Consider the following 18888-nt stretch of genomic DNA (forward strand, 5'->3'; position numbering starts at 1 on the left):
AGATGAACTTGACATTACTATTTTGCTTACAGTGTAGGTCAGGAAACTGACTGATTTTTGAGATTCAGTCTAATGTTTTATATTTTCTGCAACAGAAACGAGCATTTACTCACACCGTGCCTTGAGCAGAAACGCAAGTGGGTGTTGTTGGAGTGTTTCCAGCATTCTCTGGGCTCCTACCTAGTGAGGGCACCCTTTGCTCCTAGGGAAAGATTAGAGTTCATGTTAAGTTTTAAAGCACAAATTTTAATCTTGGTTGCACTGAAACTGTAGGGAGAAAATGAGTCAGAAGGTAAGTTTGAGAAGTAAAACTACAAAAATAAAACCTCCCCATTGATGGTGAATTTTATGAAGAAATTCCAGACAATCCCAAAGAATCTAGCCCCAAACCCTTTGAGAAAAACAGCCTCAAAGAGGAACAGAACGCGTCTCCGATCTTTCCCTATACTGGTGGTGAAAAATAACTTGACATCAGTTAGAATGAAAAAGAGTAATGCACTGGATATTATACAAATGGAGAGAAATCATTCGAAAATTATTAGGGAAACAGAAGAAATCAAGTGAGAAAGAACTTTTCTTTCGCAGTTTTTAAACGCAGAAGACGAGAGTTGGACAACCCTCCTCACACAGCGTGGCTGAGAGTACCTAGAGTGCTTACTATCCCCGGCTTAGGGCACTTACTTTGTACGGGAGATTAATGCACAAGAACTGCAAAGCAGGGCTGCAGAAGGATGGAAGAACTTGAGGAAGTGACTCACGGGGAAGGGCAAGGGCCACCTAGATGAACACCTTCGAGGATAACAGCGGAAGACCACGGCGCGACAGGTGCCGTTCCAGTGACTGGGCCGCTGCTGACACACTGGCTCCACAATGCCAGCTGCATCTTTGAACTTCAGGGCTCTTTACGGAAATGGCACCCGTTCATCTTCCAAATCCTCCCACCTCCAGGGTTTCGAAAAATCTATGGAGGCTCCATGGTTCAGCTCTTTTACAGATATTCTGCCTTATCTAGAGAGCTGAAACTCTGCCATAGGGTTCTCCAAAGTGGGGCATGGTGCTGAGTAGGCAAGTATATCAAGAGGAAAACAATGTTCCTTATCAGGTTTCCATATAGCAGGTTTGTTTGGACAGATTGACAATATATGGAAAATAGATAAGAAATACTGATTTCCTTCTTCATGAGAATATTACTACAAGCTCTTTGCCTTGGTACCTAGTAAAACTGGCAAACATTAAACAGGATGTTATGGTAAGTTCCCTAACTTTAAATATACACATGAGTCAATTATTCCAGAGATCTGGACCCATGGCAAGATGCATCCAAACCTACCATCTTAGCAATAGCTATGAAATTATTCCTTATTTTGAGGGACAGTTTATCGCCGTGTACCCTTGAACTCGTATAGTCACAGCTCCCTGATAAGCAAATCAACCATGGCAATGAAATTAGAAAGCCATAAAACATAAAAATCTGAGAAACATTCTTTTGCAAGGAAGATCATGTAACTTAAGTCTTTCACCATAAAGATCAAGTGTTAAACTTAAAAAAAAAAATAGACTGGTTTTGCAGCTTGAGAAAGAAAAGAAATGTGGTTTCTCTAGCTAAAAGTTTTCTAGATGATGTTGGAACTTCTGCTTAGAAATTACTTTCTAAACAACTGCAAAGGGATGACTATAAACATTTCCTCAACCGATTATAATAAAATCCTCCAGGAAGCTGCCTTACCAGTAAGGATAGAGAACACCACAGATGCTGTGATTTCAGTTCTTTTCTCTCATTTTCTGTATTTTGTAATTTTCTCTAAAATCTAAGCTTTCATTCGATAGGGAGGGGAAAAGGGTCCTTTTCTGATGGGAAGGCACAGCTGTCAGCATGCAATCTGGCATGCAGTCACCTGTTAATGCAGCCTACAGAGAGCAGTCTCCAGGTGAACCACGGCAGCAGCACACTGATGTGTTCAACACAGTGGTGGGTGTTTGATGACATCCACCGAATACACACAGTGAACCTGCAACACACGACATGGAAGGGAGTGGACCGGCTCATCGGAACGCCAACTGAGAAAGACCAACGTAAGACAGAGGATACAGAAGTGACAACTTTCCACAGTGAGAAGAGACACTGGATCTGCCAGCGGGCACAGATCTTCTTTTAGTGGCTATGAGATGCAAATGAGAGAAAGGAAACAGAAGTACCATCATGTAGGTTAAAATTCTTAAGGAGCGAGACAGCCAGTGCAACCTGGGTGAGAAGAGGGAGCAAGACTTAAGAAACTTAGCTCCCACACACTGAATCTGAGACAAGGCTGAAACAGACAGAAAGACATCAGTTTGTGGAGAGATTAGACCTGACTGTTTGCTGCTAAGTGATATTAACTAAAATCATAAGTGGAAGAAGGGATTTCAGGAAAGAGAACTAGGGTGGGGTGGGGAGAGTGTACTAAATTTATCCATTCAGATGTGACCATCTTCCCAATAGGCAAAATTTCTCAAAGGCCAGGTGCTTGATTTGGCTGCAGGGTCTCCAAAGGCAGCTGTTCTCAGACACTGATCCTAGGTTTGCTTAAAGGAAGGAGTTTTCCCTAAAGGACTGAAAATACACAGTCATTTTCAGTCCTTTGCATGTGAATCATACAAACACGTCTATTAGCATAGTAGATTCAGGGTGGTTGTTTTTACGTAAAGCTAAAGATGATGTTAATTTCAAATAATGTTCTATTAGTGGTTAACAAACACCATTCTCATCTTCAATTTCTGTTGCGTTCCTTTGGCTCTGATGGATATCTCAATTCTTTTTCCGTCTTTACATTTATTTGGTGACACCTAAGCTTAGAAATTAAAAAAAAAAAAACAAACCTGTCTATGCAGAGATGCTGAAATTAGGGTGGGGACTAAAAAAGAAAAAAACAACTCAACTGCAAAACTAGAGGGGAGAAAACATATGTGTGTATAAGCAAACTTGACTGTAGAATAAGTATTTAAAAAATTATTCATTAACTAATTAACTAGAGTTATGAAGATTGTGTCCACTTTTTTACAAAACATACAACCCCCACAAACCCCCCAAAATAAAAAAGGACTAGCAGCATTTAAAAAAAAGAAAGGGATAATAATTGATAATTCTACTCAGTTCTCAGAAAGAACTGTCAGTCAGGGAACAGGATATTCTGACTAGCACAAGTTCTTTTTCTTTTTCTTTTTTTTAGCACAAAGTTCTTGAAGATAGAACGCACAAAATAAAAGTTTGTGATTTATTCAACCCTCCAAAGACCTGAAGGAAGTCCTTTTAAATTCAATTCATACTAATGAATCCCTTTCATGTTTTTTTTTTTATTTAAATTTTTACAAAATGTATTTCTTTGGGCTGTGCTGGGTCTCGGTTGCTGCACAGGTTTTTCTCCGGCCGCTGCGAGCAGGGGCTGCTCTCCAGCTGTGGTGTGGGCTTCGCCCGCAGCGGAGCTCAGGTTCTAGAGCGCGGGGCTCGGTGCCGCAGTTCCCGGGCCCTAGGTGTGAGCGCAGGAGCTGTGGTGCACAGGCTTCCCTGCTCCACGGCATGTGGGTATCTTCCCAGACCAGGGATCGAACCTGTCTCCTGCATTGGCAGGTGGATTCGTTACCGCTTGAGCCACCAGAGAGATCGTGAAACCTTTCCTAAAATGTGTGGGTACTGGGGCTTCCCTGGCAGGGCCCAGGTTCAATCCCTGGTTGGGGAACTAAGATCCTTAAGCCATGGTGCAGCCTAAACAAATAAATGAAATGAAATGTACTTTCCCATTTAAGTACATTATACTGAGCATAATTTAGCCTTTATTTAGTATCTTTGATATCTTGTAACACTAGAGAGATATGATTATAGTCATTTTTAGCATGAAATAATTTATATTCTGATGTACAGGAAATAGGAATGTACAGGATCCCTAGAAAGTATTTATATTATTTCCAGAAGTTCTTATAGTATTTGTTTTTTAGATCTTTTATATCTGCTTCATTCTTTTATCTCTAATTCATAAGCAAAGAATAGAAAAAAAAAAACCCTGGTTAATTTGGTATTTATTCTATTTAATGAAAAATTTCCTTTAAAACTCTGGTTCCAAGGTAAAGAATAGAATTGGAAATTAAAAAAAAAAAAACAATCAAAGTATGAGGTATTAAGTTTGCTACCAAGATTGGCAAACTTGAATAACAGGTGTCCAAAATAGAGATCTCTATTGTTCATTTTAAACACATTTTAAAAAACGGAGGCTAGCAGTTCATTCATTCTTAACACACCATATTGCTTAGGATCTCAAGACTTTGTCCAACAGCCTCAATAAATGTATAAAGATATCAAGAGGTAAAGGTCAAAAAAGGAACTAAGAACATCAAACAAGACCGCTGGAACTGACCCAAATCATCACATGCTGGGCTCTCCTTTTTAATGATAATAACAGTGATACTGAGTGTTTATCCATGACTTTATTTCAAAGAGCTTCAAACACTTTGCAGACATCTCTCACTAATCTTTACTAGGCCTTGAGAAGAAAAGTTTTCCCCAAGAAGTACCTTCAGAAAAGGATACTTCCCAAAACCAATAGAAGAGAAAACATTTGCCTCTTTCCATCATCCCCCAAACACACTAGCCTCCGGACTCCCACTAGGTCACACTGCCATTGAAAGGGACTATAATACCATGCAAGTGTTGAAAGGATAATAATGGTAAGTGAGTTTGTTTCTAAAAGAGTTAGAAGCTACGTGTGTTTAATCACAGCAGCGAACAGGTAAGTAGAAAAGATGAGAAAACCCATAATTACGTTTATCCCATTATTTACCTATTTCTGGGGGAGGTTTCAAATTGGTAAAGTTACAGGATAGAATACAGATTTTCCATACTGCATAATATTAGTCCCTGAGATGGCTCAGTGATTATCTTTACCTGAAAATGATTTCTAGACCACAAATACTTGATAGGTGCTATGTCTGAAACTGCTTACTCTCATTTTGATCTAATACTTCTCAGATGGGGGGCTGGGAGTCACAGGGACTTGTGGGATAATTTCCAAGCAGGCTATAGAACCTCATCTGCTGAGCTTCAAAGACCTACATGTTGGGACCAGCACAGTGCACGTATAAAGAACTGGGTGAATTGGTTCCCTCGATAATCCTGAACTCTCTTTGTTTCCAGCCCTTGGAAAAAGCTGCAAAGCTGGACAGCTGAACCTTCAGCAATCTGAGCAGCTGTTCCAGGGCAGCAGTCATTAAAACAATACTCTAAAAACTTCAAAAATGAAAATGTGAAAGTGATGTATAATACAGTTCTAGGATCCTCTGAGAAGCGAAAACTTAGACAGTAGCTGTTTTACGCTGTGTCAGTGACTATTACCTCACTGACCACGGAAGGAAGGTAATGAATGGGCTTACCAGTGTGCAAAGGTCCAGGAAGGGCACGTGATTCACCACGGCACAAGGAAGGCAGTTACAGAACTTAGGTTCCCACCCTAGAACCTCCACACTACTAGTCACTCTCTAAGTCACCATGGCTATCTGTTACTATATTATGGTTAATTTAATCAGCTCTTTGGCCCACAAAATTTTTAATCGAAAGCTTAATCTTCTTCGATGCATAAAAAACACAAATGGTCGTCCTTAGTTATTTCGGGATAATGCCAATTGAATTCAAACAGGTCAACTGAGCCCAAATCAATAACCCTCAAACTTAATATTTCTTACAGTAATTAGGTGAATAAGACACAGTTCACGTCAAATTACTATTAATAATAGTACCTTACATTTGCAATTTTCAAAGACAATTCTCATATATTATTTGACTTCAAGTAGGCAGGCTATTTATTACTATTATCCCCATTTTACTCATGAGGACACAGACTCAAAGAGGTTAAGCAAGCTTTCTTAAGGTCACAAAGCTAAGAAGGACCAGAGCTGAGACTGAACACAGGATTACTGAGAGCTCTTCTCACTGTAGGATGCTGCCACGGGTTTTAGAATGTACTTTATGCCTTATTATCACATTATATCATCATATGTGGATACTGTGGCAAAGGGCACTATTTGGTGGGCATAATTATCTTCAATTACCTGATTGGTGATAGAAATTATGCACTTGAGGCCAGAAGGTCTCCAGTTATACATAAAGTTAGAAGATAATGAAGTAACTCTACCCTAAGGGAACCCAAGAAATGCTCTGATAATTCAAAAGGAGAAAAGTCCTCATCAAGGGACTTCGATTGCTTCCACAACAACTGCCTAATCAGAGAGCATTCAACAGGTGGCCCACAGGGTAATTTACATTTCTGGGAAAAGGAAAAAGCAGCAGGGCCAATGGCAACTCCTCACTCCTGGAAATGCTGCCTGGCGTTCTGACTTCAGAGACACGCTCCTGATGTCTTTCGGCTAGATCATACCTTCCGTCATGCTTACTAGGTGTATAACTGCACAAGAAGACTTCCAAATAATAAATTACCAAGTGATTCATCATCATTCATCAACCCTCACAAAAATCTTGAAAACCAAGTGGACCAGTGGACCTCCTCCATTTGATAAACAGTAATCACTGGATGCTGTGCAAAGACTACCTTAGAAGTCAATGGGAGAACTAGCATTAGTCTTCCTGAACTGGAACATCCAAGTTCCAACTTGGGGTGCATACACCCACTGTTCGGGTGTCAGCTACTGTAGTCTCTGGGTAGAGGTTGGCAACAGGAGAAAATCAGAACTTCTGGCAGCATTTACAAGGCAGGTGCAGTCATAAAGAACTTGACTTTTGATTCCATTGTCTCTGCCAGGACAGGTGGTTTGGTAGAAGTACGGAATCCTGCCAGACAGGCTCCAATTCAAACATCCCTTTAGAAAACAAAACAATAAAAATGGAAACAAAACGCCAAATCCTGTTCCATACCTTGAAGACTGATACTGCCTGAAAAACGGCATTTTCTATAATAACATTAATTTGGTTCAGTCATACATCAACTCAGGAGGAAATGACATGACGAAAATGAAAGGCCTACTGCAGGTTGGGTGTTTCCCTTACATTTCGAGTTATTCCTGTATACAAGCTAAAGGGACACACATTTCAGTGAATTTTCTCCATATATTCTTAGTGTTTAAAAAACCTCAAACCAAGTGTGAACCCTATATAAACTATGGACTGCAGGTGACACTGATGTGTGGGTTCATCGGCTGTGAGAAACGTGCCGCTCTCATGGAGGATACTGATGATGGAGGAGGCGCTGGTGCATGGAAAGGGGGGGGGGTATATGGTTGATTGCTGTACCTTCCTCTCAGTTTTGCTGTGAACCTAAAACTCCTGGGCTGTGCCATGCCATGCTTAGTTGCTCAGTCATGTCTGACTCTTTGCAACCCCAGGGACTGTAGCCCACCAGGCTCTTCTGGAATCATGGAGTGGGTTGTCATGCCCTCCTCCAGGGGATCTTCCCAACCCAGTGACTGAACCCAGGTCTCCTGCATTGTAGATGGATTCTTTACTGTCTGGGCCACCAGAGAAGACCAAACCTAAAACTCCTAATAAAATAAATAAAGTCTTGGGACCTCCCGGGTAGTCCAGTAGCTGGGACCCCACGCTCCCCGTGTGGCAGGTGCCAGAGTTCAATCCCTGGTCGTTCACATACTGCAACTCAAGATCCCATGTGCCGCAGCCAAATACGTAAGCATTTAAAAAATAAAGTCATAAAACAATCAAAAATAAGTAAATGAAATAAAACCCCTCAAAATTACAATCTAATATCTGCATAGGAGTAACACAGGCAAGTTAGCACCACTGAGTAGAATAAAAACCTTTGCTAAATCCTGCTTACCCCACCCATTCTGACTGAGTTTCCTAGTACTATAAACTAGTGTACTTAAAATTTTGTGAAAATGGTCAGTTAATGAGTCCATCAAAGAGGCTGTATTTCTCTCTTAAAAAAAAAAAACTATAGCATGTTAGTTCAGAACAGAGTAAAATATAAAGAATTGTTTCTGATGGCAAGGACAGATAACTGACATTTTTAGCAGGTCTGTCTTCAGGGCAAGCCTTTGTGATTGATGATGTAGGCTCCTAACCACAAGGAGGCCACAAGAAGGCCCCGAAGAGGAATGCCCAGAGAACCCTGTGGGGGCACTGTAGCTGCCACTGCTGAAATTGTGAGCATTTTTGGTGTTCCTGGAATTCTATTTCCAACCACTGCTTTGTGGTTGCAATGAAGGGATAGAAAGAGATTGGAAATCTTCTAGAGAAATACTCTTTTCTGTTCATATTCACAGAGCCAAGAGTAAAATAACAAGACTGTACTTTACCCAGGGCATAATTCTGCCTAAATCTGCTTGATCCATCGCTTTATTTTTCCTAATTCTTGTTTTTGTTGTTGTTAGAAGTTAGATAATCTGCAAATGGGTTCCAGAAAAACTGGAAGAAATTTGTGGATTCGAGAGAAGGATATTTAAGGACCCATAATCTGAGAACAATGCCCTGTAAATGTCCCTAAGCGCAAGAACCAAAATATCAAGTGAATCATTATCCTTACCCAGAAAATAATTTCTTAAAGTTACAGGCTTAATTTTCCCTAAATGATAAATTCTCCCTAGTCAGGCCCCAGAGATGAGACTGTGAAGCTGGTGCTTAACATGGTCGTGCCTTTTTACGCCTGACTCAACCCAACAGTTTAAGTTCCTCCTTCATTTACCTGCCAAGACCTGAGTTCAGGCCCTGGGGTGCTGAGGGTTTCCTTTGTGGGAGAAAATGACATCATCAACACCTCAGAGGCAGTGGGGGAATGCAGGGAATGTGGCTCCCTACACTGGTGATATCATCAACCGTCCTGGGAGAAGTTAAGAGTTGAAGTACTGAAGGTTAAAAAAGAGGGGGTTTTGTTTCGAGTTTATCAATAGATTTTGATGTTCCCTAATATTAGATTTTAAAAGGGTAGGTGGAATTTCCCTTTGCTAAGAACGTCAAGAACTAAACATACAGGAGTTAAGTCCTGACAGAGCTGCTCAGCTCATTTGTATCTTACTGGGGTACCTCACATCCAACCAAGGAAAAACAGAGCCTGGGTTATATTAGGCTCTCTCCCAGTCCTTAAATGAGTATATTCTTTGGGAGACTTGCTAATGTTGCAAGTTTGCATTCAAAATAAACTCTAGGCACTCACATAATCCCCCAGTCTCCTCCAAACTTTCTTTGATGTCCAACAACTAAGGACAAGAATCTTTGATTAGAAAACAATTTCTTTGGTTGGAAGAAAATTCTTTGCAGGGCGTGAACAGCAGGAGAAAGAAAAGATTTTTCTGAAGTGCAAACTAGTTGGAAACCCCCTGGGGAAAGAATCTGATTCCCAGTCTTTGAGAGGAACGGGCCTGCCTGTACAAGCCGCCTCCGCTGCAGGCCTCTGAGAAGGCGCTTTTGTGTCTACTGTAGGGCCCTCAGCAACAGCACGGCAGCCCTTCTCTTTATTTTTGCCAGCGGAAGTTTTCCAACTCTGGGGACACACAATGCAGAAAGTCACGGTTTAATAACAAGGCACAGTTACTAATCAGACGGCCCCACTTCCACTCCTTCCAAATGCCTCCATATGCTCACATACTAAAGCTCTAACCCCCAACTCCACACAGGAACACTCATCAGCTATTCTGAAATTTCATTTCTAGTCTAATATTCAGCTTACTTATAACGATTCAACTTTACAAATTATTTTAGGAGCAGGTTCATAATCTTCCTTTTACTACAATGGTTCTGGGCTATCTCTGGCTTTTACAAGCCTTTCCAAAGGTTTGGTCAGATTCACTTAGACATAAGCTCGTCATTGATGTCAGTGTGGTTTGATACACTGGGACAGCCTTGATGAAGGATTTAGAATAAGGGTCCTCAATCTACTACACGTATTTTAAAATATAAAACTCCTCCAAAAAAGTCTTTTCTATGTGTGTTAACTGAATGTAAACACAGTAGAGGACCAAAGGACTAAAGTGCAACTGAGCCTAGAGCTTAGTTTGGCTACTAATTTGTTATGTGACTTTAAGGAATTTGATCAGAATTTTTTGTGACCAAAAAAATCTGTGACCACCTACCAAATAAATTTTATCTCAAGGGGAAAAAATAAGCAAATTATATGTCCTTTTGTTTAATAAGTCTATGTCTGAAATAAATATAACCTCCACATGTCTAGAGCTGGAAAGAAACTTAAAGATTATTTACTTATTCCACCAACCCTAACCCAGCAGATGAAAGGTTAAATGACTTGCCTTTATCTTTTAAATGCTCACAAGGTACCTGTGAACTTTTCGTATGTCCAAAGGGAAACAACTAAATTTCAAATAATCTCTGACAACAATAAAAATATATGATGTATACAATACAGTTTACTAAGGTCACAGTAGGTAATAACCTAGTGTTTTTGTCATAGCGGACAGGTAAATTATACTAAAACCAAGAGAATGAGAATAACAGTTAATATTGACTAAAGTCAATGATAATAATAAAAGCCTTGGTATTGAAGGCTTTTTCTTTCTAAATTTTCTAAATATAGATGATATTCAAATATTTTTCCTCCAATTAAATAAATTAATTTTTAAAATACATTTAACCTTCTATATAGTCCTAGTGTTTAATTTTTCTTTTATGCAGTTTATGAAGATTTAAAGTGAGCCAATGAGATTATCGATTCAAACAGAACTCCCAATGTGTTGAACTCTGTTTAACGGTAAAATTTTTTAATTTTACTACAATTTAACAGGAACTTCTCATTTTAGAAAGCCAGTTTGCAATCTGAAAAGAAAGCCATTGTGTTTAGTTATTTGGACCTCTAAAGAAAATGCTACTGATGAGTATTATACATGCAGGAATATTTATACAGGCAATATTATAACCTATACTTAACTGATAAAAGTGAAAATTAGAAGGTATGACTGTTTGGGCTGTAACTGTCCTCTAGATTTCAACTACTTGAAGTTGCCTGGGTTAAAATTTTACATTTTTTGTTTATTTTTTCTTCAATCATAGAGGACCTCGAGACAGAATCACCAGTCATTTGAGTGACTCCTGAGAACATGGAAACTGGCACTGTGATGCACTTACGCCTGCACTTTTTGTTTGGCGTTCATCACGTACTGCTTTCCACTGGTAAAGCTGTATCTCCTCAGTTGGTCTAGGCAAGGGGACTGTCCTTTGTATTCCCATAGGACCTGCCACAGAGTTTGGAAGTGAAGACCCCACAGTAGAAGACCCCAAGTGTAAGACATGGAGAGACTCCAGAGCAGCCCCCACTCTCAGTTAGGATCTTGGCCTAGAGTTCATAAAGAGCCTCTGTTGCTTTGAAAACGCAATCCAGGACAAAGGCCACCTGGTGCTGTGACTCCACGGCATGACTTACTGTATGCACAGGCACCGGGTTAAGTAATGCTAAGTTGCAGCAAGGTATTTTTCTGTCTGTTCACTTGCTTTTAAGCAAGCCTTCTAGTTGACTAGGGATCAAAGACAAAAGAGACCCTACGGCACTCCATAATATCTTCTTAATGGAATGTTCAGGGAGAAAATCTCTGCCAACATCTGCTTTTTAATCTTCCCACAATGACCCAAAGAAGTTTAAAATACATAAATAAGGTTTGCTAAAAATGCTGGCCAGTAAGATATGGCAGTAGATTGGCAGTTCTTGTGACTGGCAAAGCACTAATGTGAGTTTATTTCTTCCTCTGTAAAATGAAATGATTGGATTGGGTTTTTTTCTAACTTGAAATCTGATGGTTATATTTTACAAATGGGGGCTATTCCTCTGCCCTCCCACCCAAAACTGTATTTTACCCCAGGTAAGGAAAACTGAATAGGACCTAATTCCAGTAAAAGGCCAATAAAGTCCTTCACAAAATTTAAAAAGAAATTTGGCCACAAGATTTTTAAACTTAGATTAGCCAATATGATTCTAAGTAGAAGATATAACAGTGAAAGAACACAAAACTGGAAGCATGTGAAAGATTTTTCTTTTAAGAATGGATAATTTGTAATACTGTAGAAAGCAGGAGAAAAAAGAATGGAAATCTATGGTCATTTTTTAGGAAACAGCAAGATTAGTAGGCATAAAACATAAGGTCTTCAGTCTTATCCAAATTATTCTACAGAAATAACAGCAACAGTGTTTCTCAATTATCATAGTTAGTTATGCACAATAGTACCCTTTTGATATATTAGCATGCACAAAATTGATAGATAATGATAACTGACTATGCTATTTAAAATTACAGTAATATATGGTTGATTTCCATCTTAATAGAAGTGCTCTAAATTTTTAAAAAACAAACAGGGGTCTTAAAGATAGTTATATTGCCATACTGAAGAAAGATCACTGCTTCAGATTCAGGATTGAAATATCTAAATTAAATAATTTCCTAAAAAAATTGAGACTTTGTGTTTACAATTTTAAAAACCCTAATTTAAATCACTTTGATTATTTTGGTGTTTCTGAATTTGAAATTAAATACAAACTCTAATATATTAAAAAATATCGAGAGAAAATGAACTGTAATGTTTAGAACCCAGATAAAAAGAAGAGTATGTAAAGTAGCTTATCTGTTATTTAGAAACAAACACGCAAGAAATAATGAATGTTTTTTAAAGAGATTCAAAGTTTTCTGTTATAGCAAACAGAAACTGAAGGGTCCAAGGCCTCCTACCTTAGGAAAAGCAATGGGGCTTAAAGGACAGAAGACAAACAGATGTGGAAAAGTCTAGCCTCTGTTCTCTGACTTCAGGGACCAAACAGGCACACAGGGCCACAACTGTTCTGCTTATATCAAAACAAATTAGTAAAATGTCTTTTATCCTTATGTGTCTTTGAGTGAAACCACCATGATGAAGGACTGTAAGGAAATGGCACCCCACTCCAGTATTCCTGCCTGGGAAATCCCATGGACGGGGGTGGGGCGGAGAGCCTGGCGGGCTACAGTCCATGGGATCGCAAAGAGTCGGACATGAATGAAGGGACTTAACGCACCTGCACACACAGGCACCTCTTGATGCAGTTTCACTTAATATTGGGAGAGCACAATTCCTTAACTACACATAAGCAGTCTTTGTCAGATACCCATTTTTGTATCTAAGGTCATCTTAGGTCAGGCCAACCTTCTTATAACTGCACTGTTAATACTGTTGTCTGTCTGACTTCTACTAACGTATACAAAGACTTTTCAAATTAAGTAAACTCAAGGTAAGTTAGTTTTGAGAATCTGGTTTCATTTCTGAAATAACTGGGATTATTCTAGGATAAGAGCTCTTAATCTAGAATCTTTGCATTCTTACATGTGTCTCAGAGATTCTCTCCACTGGGATTTTATGCAAAATTGTACATTAAGTACATACGGTCAATAACTTCCATCACATTTTCAAAGGGGCCAGTGACCCCCTCTCCAGAAAAAAAGATCGAAAGCCACTGTGTCAGGGTATCTCAGGATAAGAATTGGGATTCACAAGCCCCAAGGACTAAGAAGGTAAATTCCTTTGGATGCATGCTAATATCTTATAACCGGGTTTCCCAGGTGGTTCAGTGGTAAAGAATCTGCCTGCTAATGCAGAAGACATGGATTCAAGATCCCTGGGTTGGGAAGATGCCCTGGAGGAGGAAATGACAGCCCACTCCAGTATTCTTCTTGCCTGGAAAATTCCATGGACAGAGGAGCCTGGTTGGCTACACCCCAGGGGGGTCGCAAAGAATCAGACCTGACTGAGCACAGCACACGTGCACATACCATCTAATCATCACAGATTTTACACCAGTACCCCAAGACATTTTTCTTGGAAAATGAGAATTTCCTAAAAAGCAGGGATTGGGCTAGTTATTAAAACTAAGTAAGTGCTGTGTAAAGGATATTGATTACACCAAACAAATCATTTATAGCCATGTTCACAGTTTGAAAATGACCATCAAGGAGACAGTATAGTGTCAGTGATAAGTCAGAGAGAGAACAGAGTGCAGCATGCTCTATCAAGCCCAAAGCGTTCCCAAGAATTGACTTCAAAAAATGTACTTAAAAAATGTGATGAGATAAATAAGTCTGTTTCATCCTAGAGTGATCTCTGACCAACCACAGCCACTCAGCACCACCATAATGCTCCTTATATTCCTTCAATAAATATCTATTGAGTACCGCCTATGGGAAGAGCACCAAGTACACTAACACCCTGTTCCCCAAAACACAGCTCTGAACTGGAGAGATGAAAGCCCTGCTTTCACAGAGCTCACAGCCTCCTGAGGGGAGACAGCATAAGTGTGTCACACTGCACGAAGTTTCTAAAGCCAAGCCAAGCCAGGCGGAGAACAGGAGCCCTGGGGGAACAGGAAGAGCCCCTCAGAACAGGCCCAGGAAGGCCTCACTGAGAAGGCGTATTTCACACTTGGGGCTGACATCTGAGGGACTAAGAGAAGAAAGTGCCTGGGATATAAGTGGGATGAGGAAGTGGAAAGGCCCTGAGGTGGGAGCAGGCCTGGCTTAGCTGAAGGACAACAAGGTCACAGCGACTGGAGCAGAGTGAGGGGTGAGGAGGCAAGGGGTGCAGGTGCCAGGCCAGATCCTGCAGGCCCTCAGCAGCTCATTGTGAAAACTCTGGCTCCAACTCCAACAATTCTCAACAAAACAATGAATGCAGGTCACAGAGTCAGCTCAGAGGGCTTTTGAGACATAAAGTTGGCACCCTGCTTCATCAATAGCTGAATTACCAAATTGAGCAACATAGGTCCCAATAGAGGATATTGGGACCACATCCCATATCTCAGCCATTGACAGTATTTTAGCTTTCGAGGATTTCCCTGAGAAAAGCACATCCTTGGATAACTTAAAAAGTGGACTATTCATCTATCTCCTGCAAAGTACACAGGGTCCATTTATTTCTGAGTGACTTTGTTCTAAGATAATTAACTTGCTTTCTCTCTCATTAAGTTTCCTTTTCTATAAAATGGAGTATCACCCGTATTTGGTTTGCAAGTATTTGTGAATCATTTTAAGCTCCTTGGAAGAAAATCACTACAGAAATTTGATGGAACATCATCATACACTTCTCTAACAACAATACCCTGCTATCAATTCTGGTTCCTGACAGAATATTTATAATAGCACATTGCTCATTTATAACATCTTTTCCTCTAGTGTACTTAGTAATTTGAAAGGAGTAAGGGAAGGGGGGAAGCACATAAAATTAAAGACTTCTCAGTGGATAAAATGTAAAGGCTTTTTTTTTTAATTGAAAACAAAACCAAACCTTGAGCCTCAGGGATATCTTAAAAACTGTATAAAAAAGTTAACTATGACTAATTTGTAGATAAAGAAAATTACAACACACACACACAGTTTACCACAAAAAACCAAGGAAATGCCTACCCCTGGAATCAGCTCAAAGGACACTAAATAGCCTGATAGGGGCAATAACCAAGGGCACAGCTCATTCATTACTTCCTACAACCAGAGAGATTTATGAATTTGAACTTACAGCAATTCTGCTGGATTTCCACATGAAGTACAGAATGATTATATATACAAATCTGTCTGATGGGTACTTTTACATAAGTGAGATACCTCCTTAACCTGAAAAATTATCAATAAAAATATCTGCAGCTTCCTTCTCTCTTCTGGGTGCCACGCTTCGAACAACAAAGCCAAGTCAAGCTGGGATCCCAGGAGGCAAGCACCTCAGCCTGCTTGTGTGCACAGAGGATTTACATCCGATAGTATACTTCTGACTACATTCCAAAGTCAATTATAAATTAACTGAATTTTCTGCACCCCCACTAACATAAATAACTGAGAGTTGACTGTACTTCAAATAGGTATACTTCTTTTAAAGGCTGGCCTCAAAGCAAAATTACAAAATCTTTGAAATCTCTGCTTCCAAGAAGCTCTGACTTGAGCAATGACAGTTAGATGCATGCGACTTCAAAGTTTATTATCTCATGTTCCTACGTTAAACAACTTACTGTTATAAAAGGAAGAGAAAGGTAATGATAATTGTTACACTAAAACAGATATACCAAGTAAATAACATTCTGATTTACAAATATCTTTGTGAATGAAGCACAAATGAAGAGAAATGGAAGAAATATATATAGTTTGGATTAACTGCAGAGAACAATACTCATCATTTGCATTCTCTTCTCTTCTGGAAATAAGTTCGTCATTTATATAAGGCCTACCCTGGTGTCCATCTGCAGCATTTTTGATGCACAAAATTCTAGAGTGAGAACAGCAGGAGCTCTGGGGTTCAAGCTCCAGCCGTGCCACTTACTTTTAGACTTTGGCAAATAGCTTTGAGACTCACTTTGAGCCTCCATTTCTTTACCTATAATATGTGAAAATAAAAGTACTGTATGTCTACTGTATGATATCACTTATATGTGGAATCTAAAAAATACAACAACTAGTGAATATAACAGCAACAAAAAAGCAAGCAGACTCACAGAGAACAAACTAGTGGCTCTCCCAGCAGGGGCAGGGAGGAGGAGCGGCAATACAGGGCTGGAAGGGCAGCAGGCACCAATATTACGTATTAAATAAGCTACAAGGATATACTGTTCAACACAGGGAATATAGGCAATACTTCATAACTATAAATGGAGTTATACCTTCAATAACTGTGAATCACTGTATTGTCTGTTTGTAACATATGCTGTCCTGTGTGTATTTAGTCGTGTCTGACTCTTGTGACCCCATAGACTGTAGCCTGCCAGGCTCCTCTGTTCGTGGGATTCTCCAGGCCAGAATACTGGGCTGGGTTGCCATTTCCTTCTCTAGGGCATCTTCCCGACCCAGGAATCGAACCCGGGTCTCCTGCATTGCAGGTAGACTCTTTACCGACTGAGCTATGAGGGAAGCCCTGTGACTTATATAATCTTGTACATTAACTCTACTTCAGTTAAAAACACAATTAAAAAACATCTGCCCTAATCTTAAAAAAATTAAAAAATTTAAAAAGGACTGTCTTTCTCTCTTGAAGGTATAATGGAGATTCAGTGAGCTAATGCATGAAAAGTGCGTGGCACAGTTCAGTTATACAGATGCAAACCTAAAGCCTAGAAAGGTAGAAACTATCTTGTCACCCAACTACTCAGCGGCAGGGTTGGAGCTAAAAGTCAGGTCCCTTTAGTTACAGTTTAATCACTTTGTCAACTGCACTTTGCTATACAGCATTGTCTCTCTGGCTTTGGCCAAAACTGAAACTATGAAGTTTTCTCTTCCTCCCCAAAACGTTCACTTCAGGCCCTGACTACAAATAAAGTGAGAATGCAAAGATAGGATAACTATGTGTTGACTAATAGGTAAACGAAGGGGCAAGCAGAGACACCGAGCAAGGGGGAATTTGTCCAGGAGGTGTTCACTGCTGCTGGCCAAATGCTGCACTACCACAGCTTCCATTGTAGGTCTGAAGCCTCAGGGCAGCACATTCTAATCTTGATCATAACTTTAACCTGGAGTCTAAGAAAATCCAGGACAACCAGCTAAGCAGGAAGAATGTGATGGTTAAAGAATCAGTGACCTCTCCTGCGCTACACTAAGATCCTCTTGGGCTTCTGCTTTGAGGAGAAGGAAAATGAATTTTGGGCTGTCCCTCTAAGTCACGTTTATTAATAAAGAGCAAGAATTGAGAAAGAAAACAGGACTGTAATCATTTTTAGAAGTGGTAGCAACAATATCACTAAGAAATAATATAAACAAACATTGATAAGAGGTTAACAAACCAGAAAGCTGGACAGTGAGACAGTGCATAAGCCCCAGCTCATTTTCCTTCTACAGTTGTATAAACCAGGAGAAAGAAAAAAAAGAGTATATTCGAAAGAATGGTCAAAACAATAATAGTGTAATCGCTACCAGTGTCTTTATCACACTGCCAAGTAATTAGTTTCCTTGGCATGAATTTGTGTGTGTGTGTGTCCCCCCCGCATTCTGCTTTTTCTTTGAGATATAATTGATATATAACACTGTATTATTTTTAGGTGTATAATATGATTTGACATACATATATATTGTGAAATGATCACCACAATAAGTTTAGTTTATATCCATCATTACTCATAATTATAAAAATAAATTTTTTTTGGATCTGGATTTTTGATGGCCAGTTAGGGAAATACTGAGAGAGAAGACTGGTAGAAAGTTATCCTAAATATAAACATTAAATGGGAAACAGATTTAAAAAGGAGCAGGAAATCAGAAAAGAGGGAGAGACAGGATTCTGGCAAATGTAGAGGAAACCTAAGAAGTAGACACTTTAAAGACAATGGCAAACCCGCACAGGGATTTGAAATAATACGGTTGTGCAGAGAAGCGGCTCTTGGGCCAAATAGGAAGGAAAACAATATAATTTGGTCAAGACTAAGATGGGGAGTTTTGAAACGGAAAAGAGACGATTTGAGAAATGAAAGAAATATGGCCAAGGCAACACTTCCTCTTTTATTTTGACTTTCTTATAGTACTTTAAAGAGAATATTATAATTCAAGACTCTGAACATATACTGTACAATAGATATAACTCTTGGTAAAGAGAAAACTGAGGAATAAGAATCAGGACAAAAATTCACCAAGACCTGGTCTTGTACATATAGTCATCAGATGAAGCTGAGACAAACAAAATTATTTTAGGAGAAAGTTCTATGGTTTATTTTATTATTAAACAGAATAACAATACTTGGGGCACACTGTCACAGGATGTTTCTCTCTGTTTAAGGAAAATCCAAATTGCAATACAAATGAAAATCCAGTTAATTTGGTCCTTATGAAATAGTACATACACTGAAATAACTGAACAAAATGTAAAGACATGTCAGATTTTATGAAACTTCTGGAAATTACAGAAACCACAATAACGCAGTCATCATTATTTTTTTTAAATCATTGTCCTCATAACTTCACATTTCCCAATGCATT

The 18888-nt window shown here is 39.4% G+C and overlaps 1 protein-coding gene across 6 annotated transcripts in view; it reads right to left on the reverse strand.

Moving 5' to 3' along the window:
• Positions 1 to 18888, reverse strand: part of RNF43 (ring finger protein 43) — a 76305-nt gene that overhangs the window by 52693 nt on the left and 4724 nt on the right. For 3 of the 6 annotated variants that reach the window (XM_042255287.2, XM_042255288.2, XM_042255286.2), the window contains one exon: positions 116 to 202. The exons of the other annotated variants lie outside the window; for them this stretch is intronic. In XM_042255287.2, coding sequence (XP_042111221.1) covers positions 116 to 202 — 87 coding nt within the window. The remainder of the gene's footprint in view (positions 1 to 115; positions 203 to 18888) is intronic. 6 annotated transcript variants of the gene reach the window in all.

The sequence above is a fragment of the Ovis aries genome, chromosome 11, assembly GCF_016772045.2.
Source record: "Ovis aries strain OAR_USU_Benz2616 breed Rambouillet chromosome 11, ARS-UI_Ramb_v3.0, whole genome shotgun sequence".
NCBI lineage: Eukaryota > Metazoa > Chordata > Mammalia > Artiodactyla > Bovidae > Ovis > Ovis aries.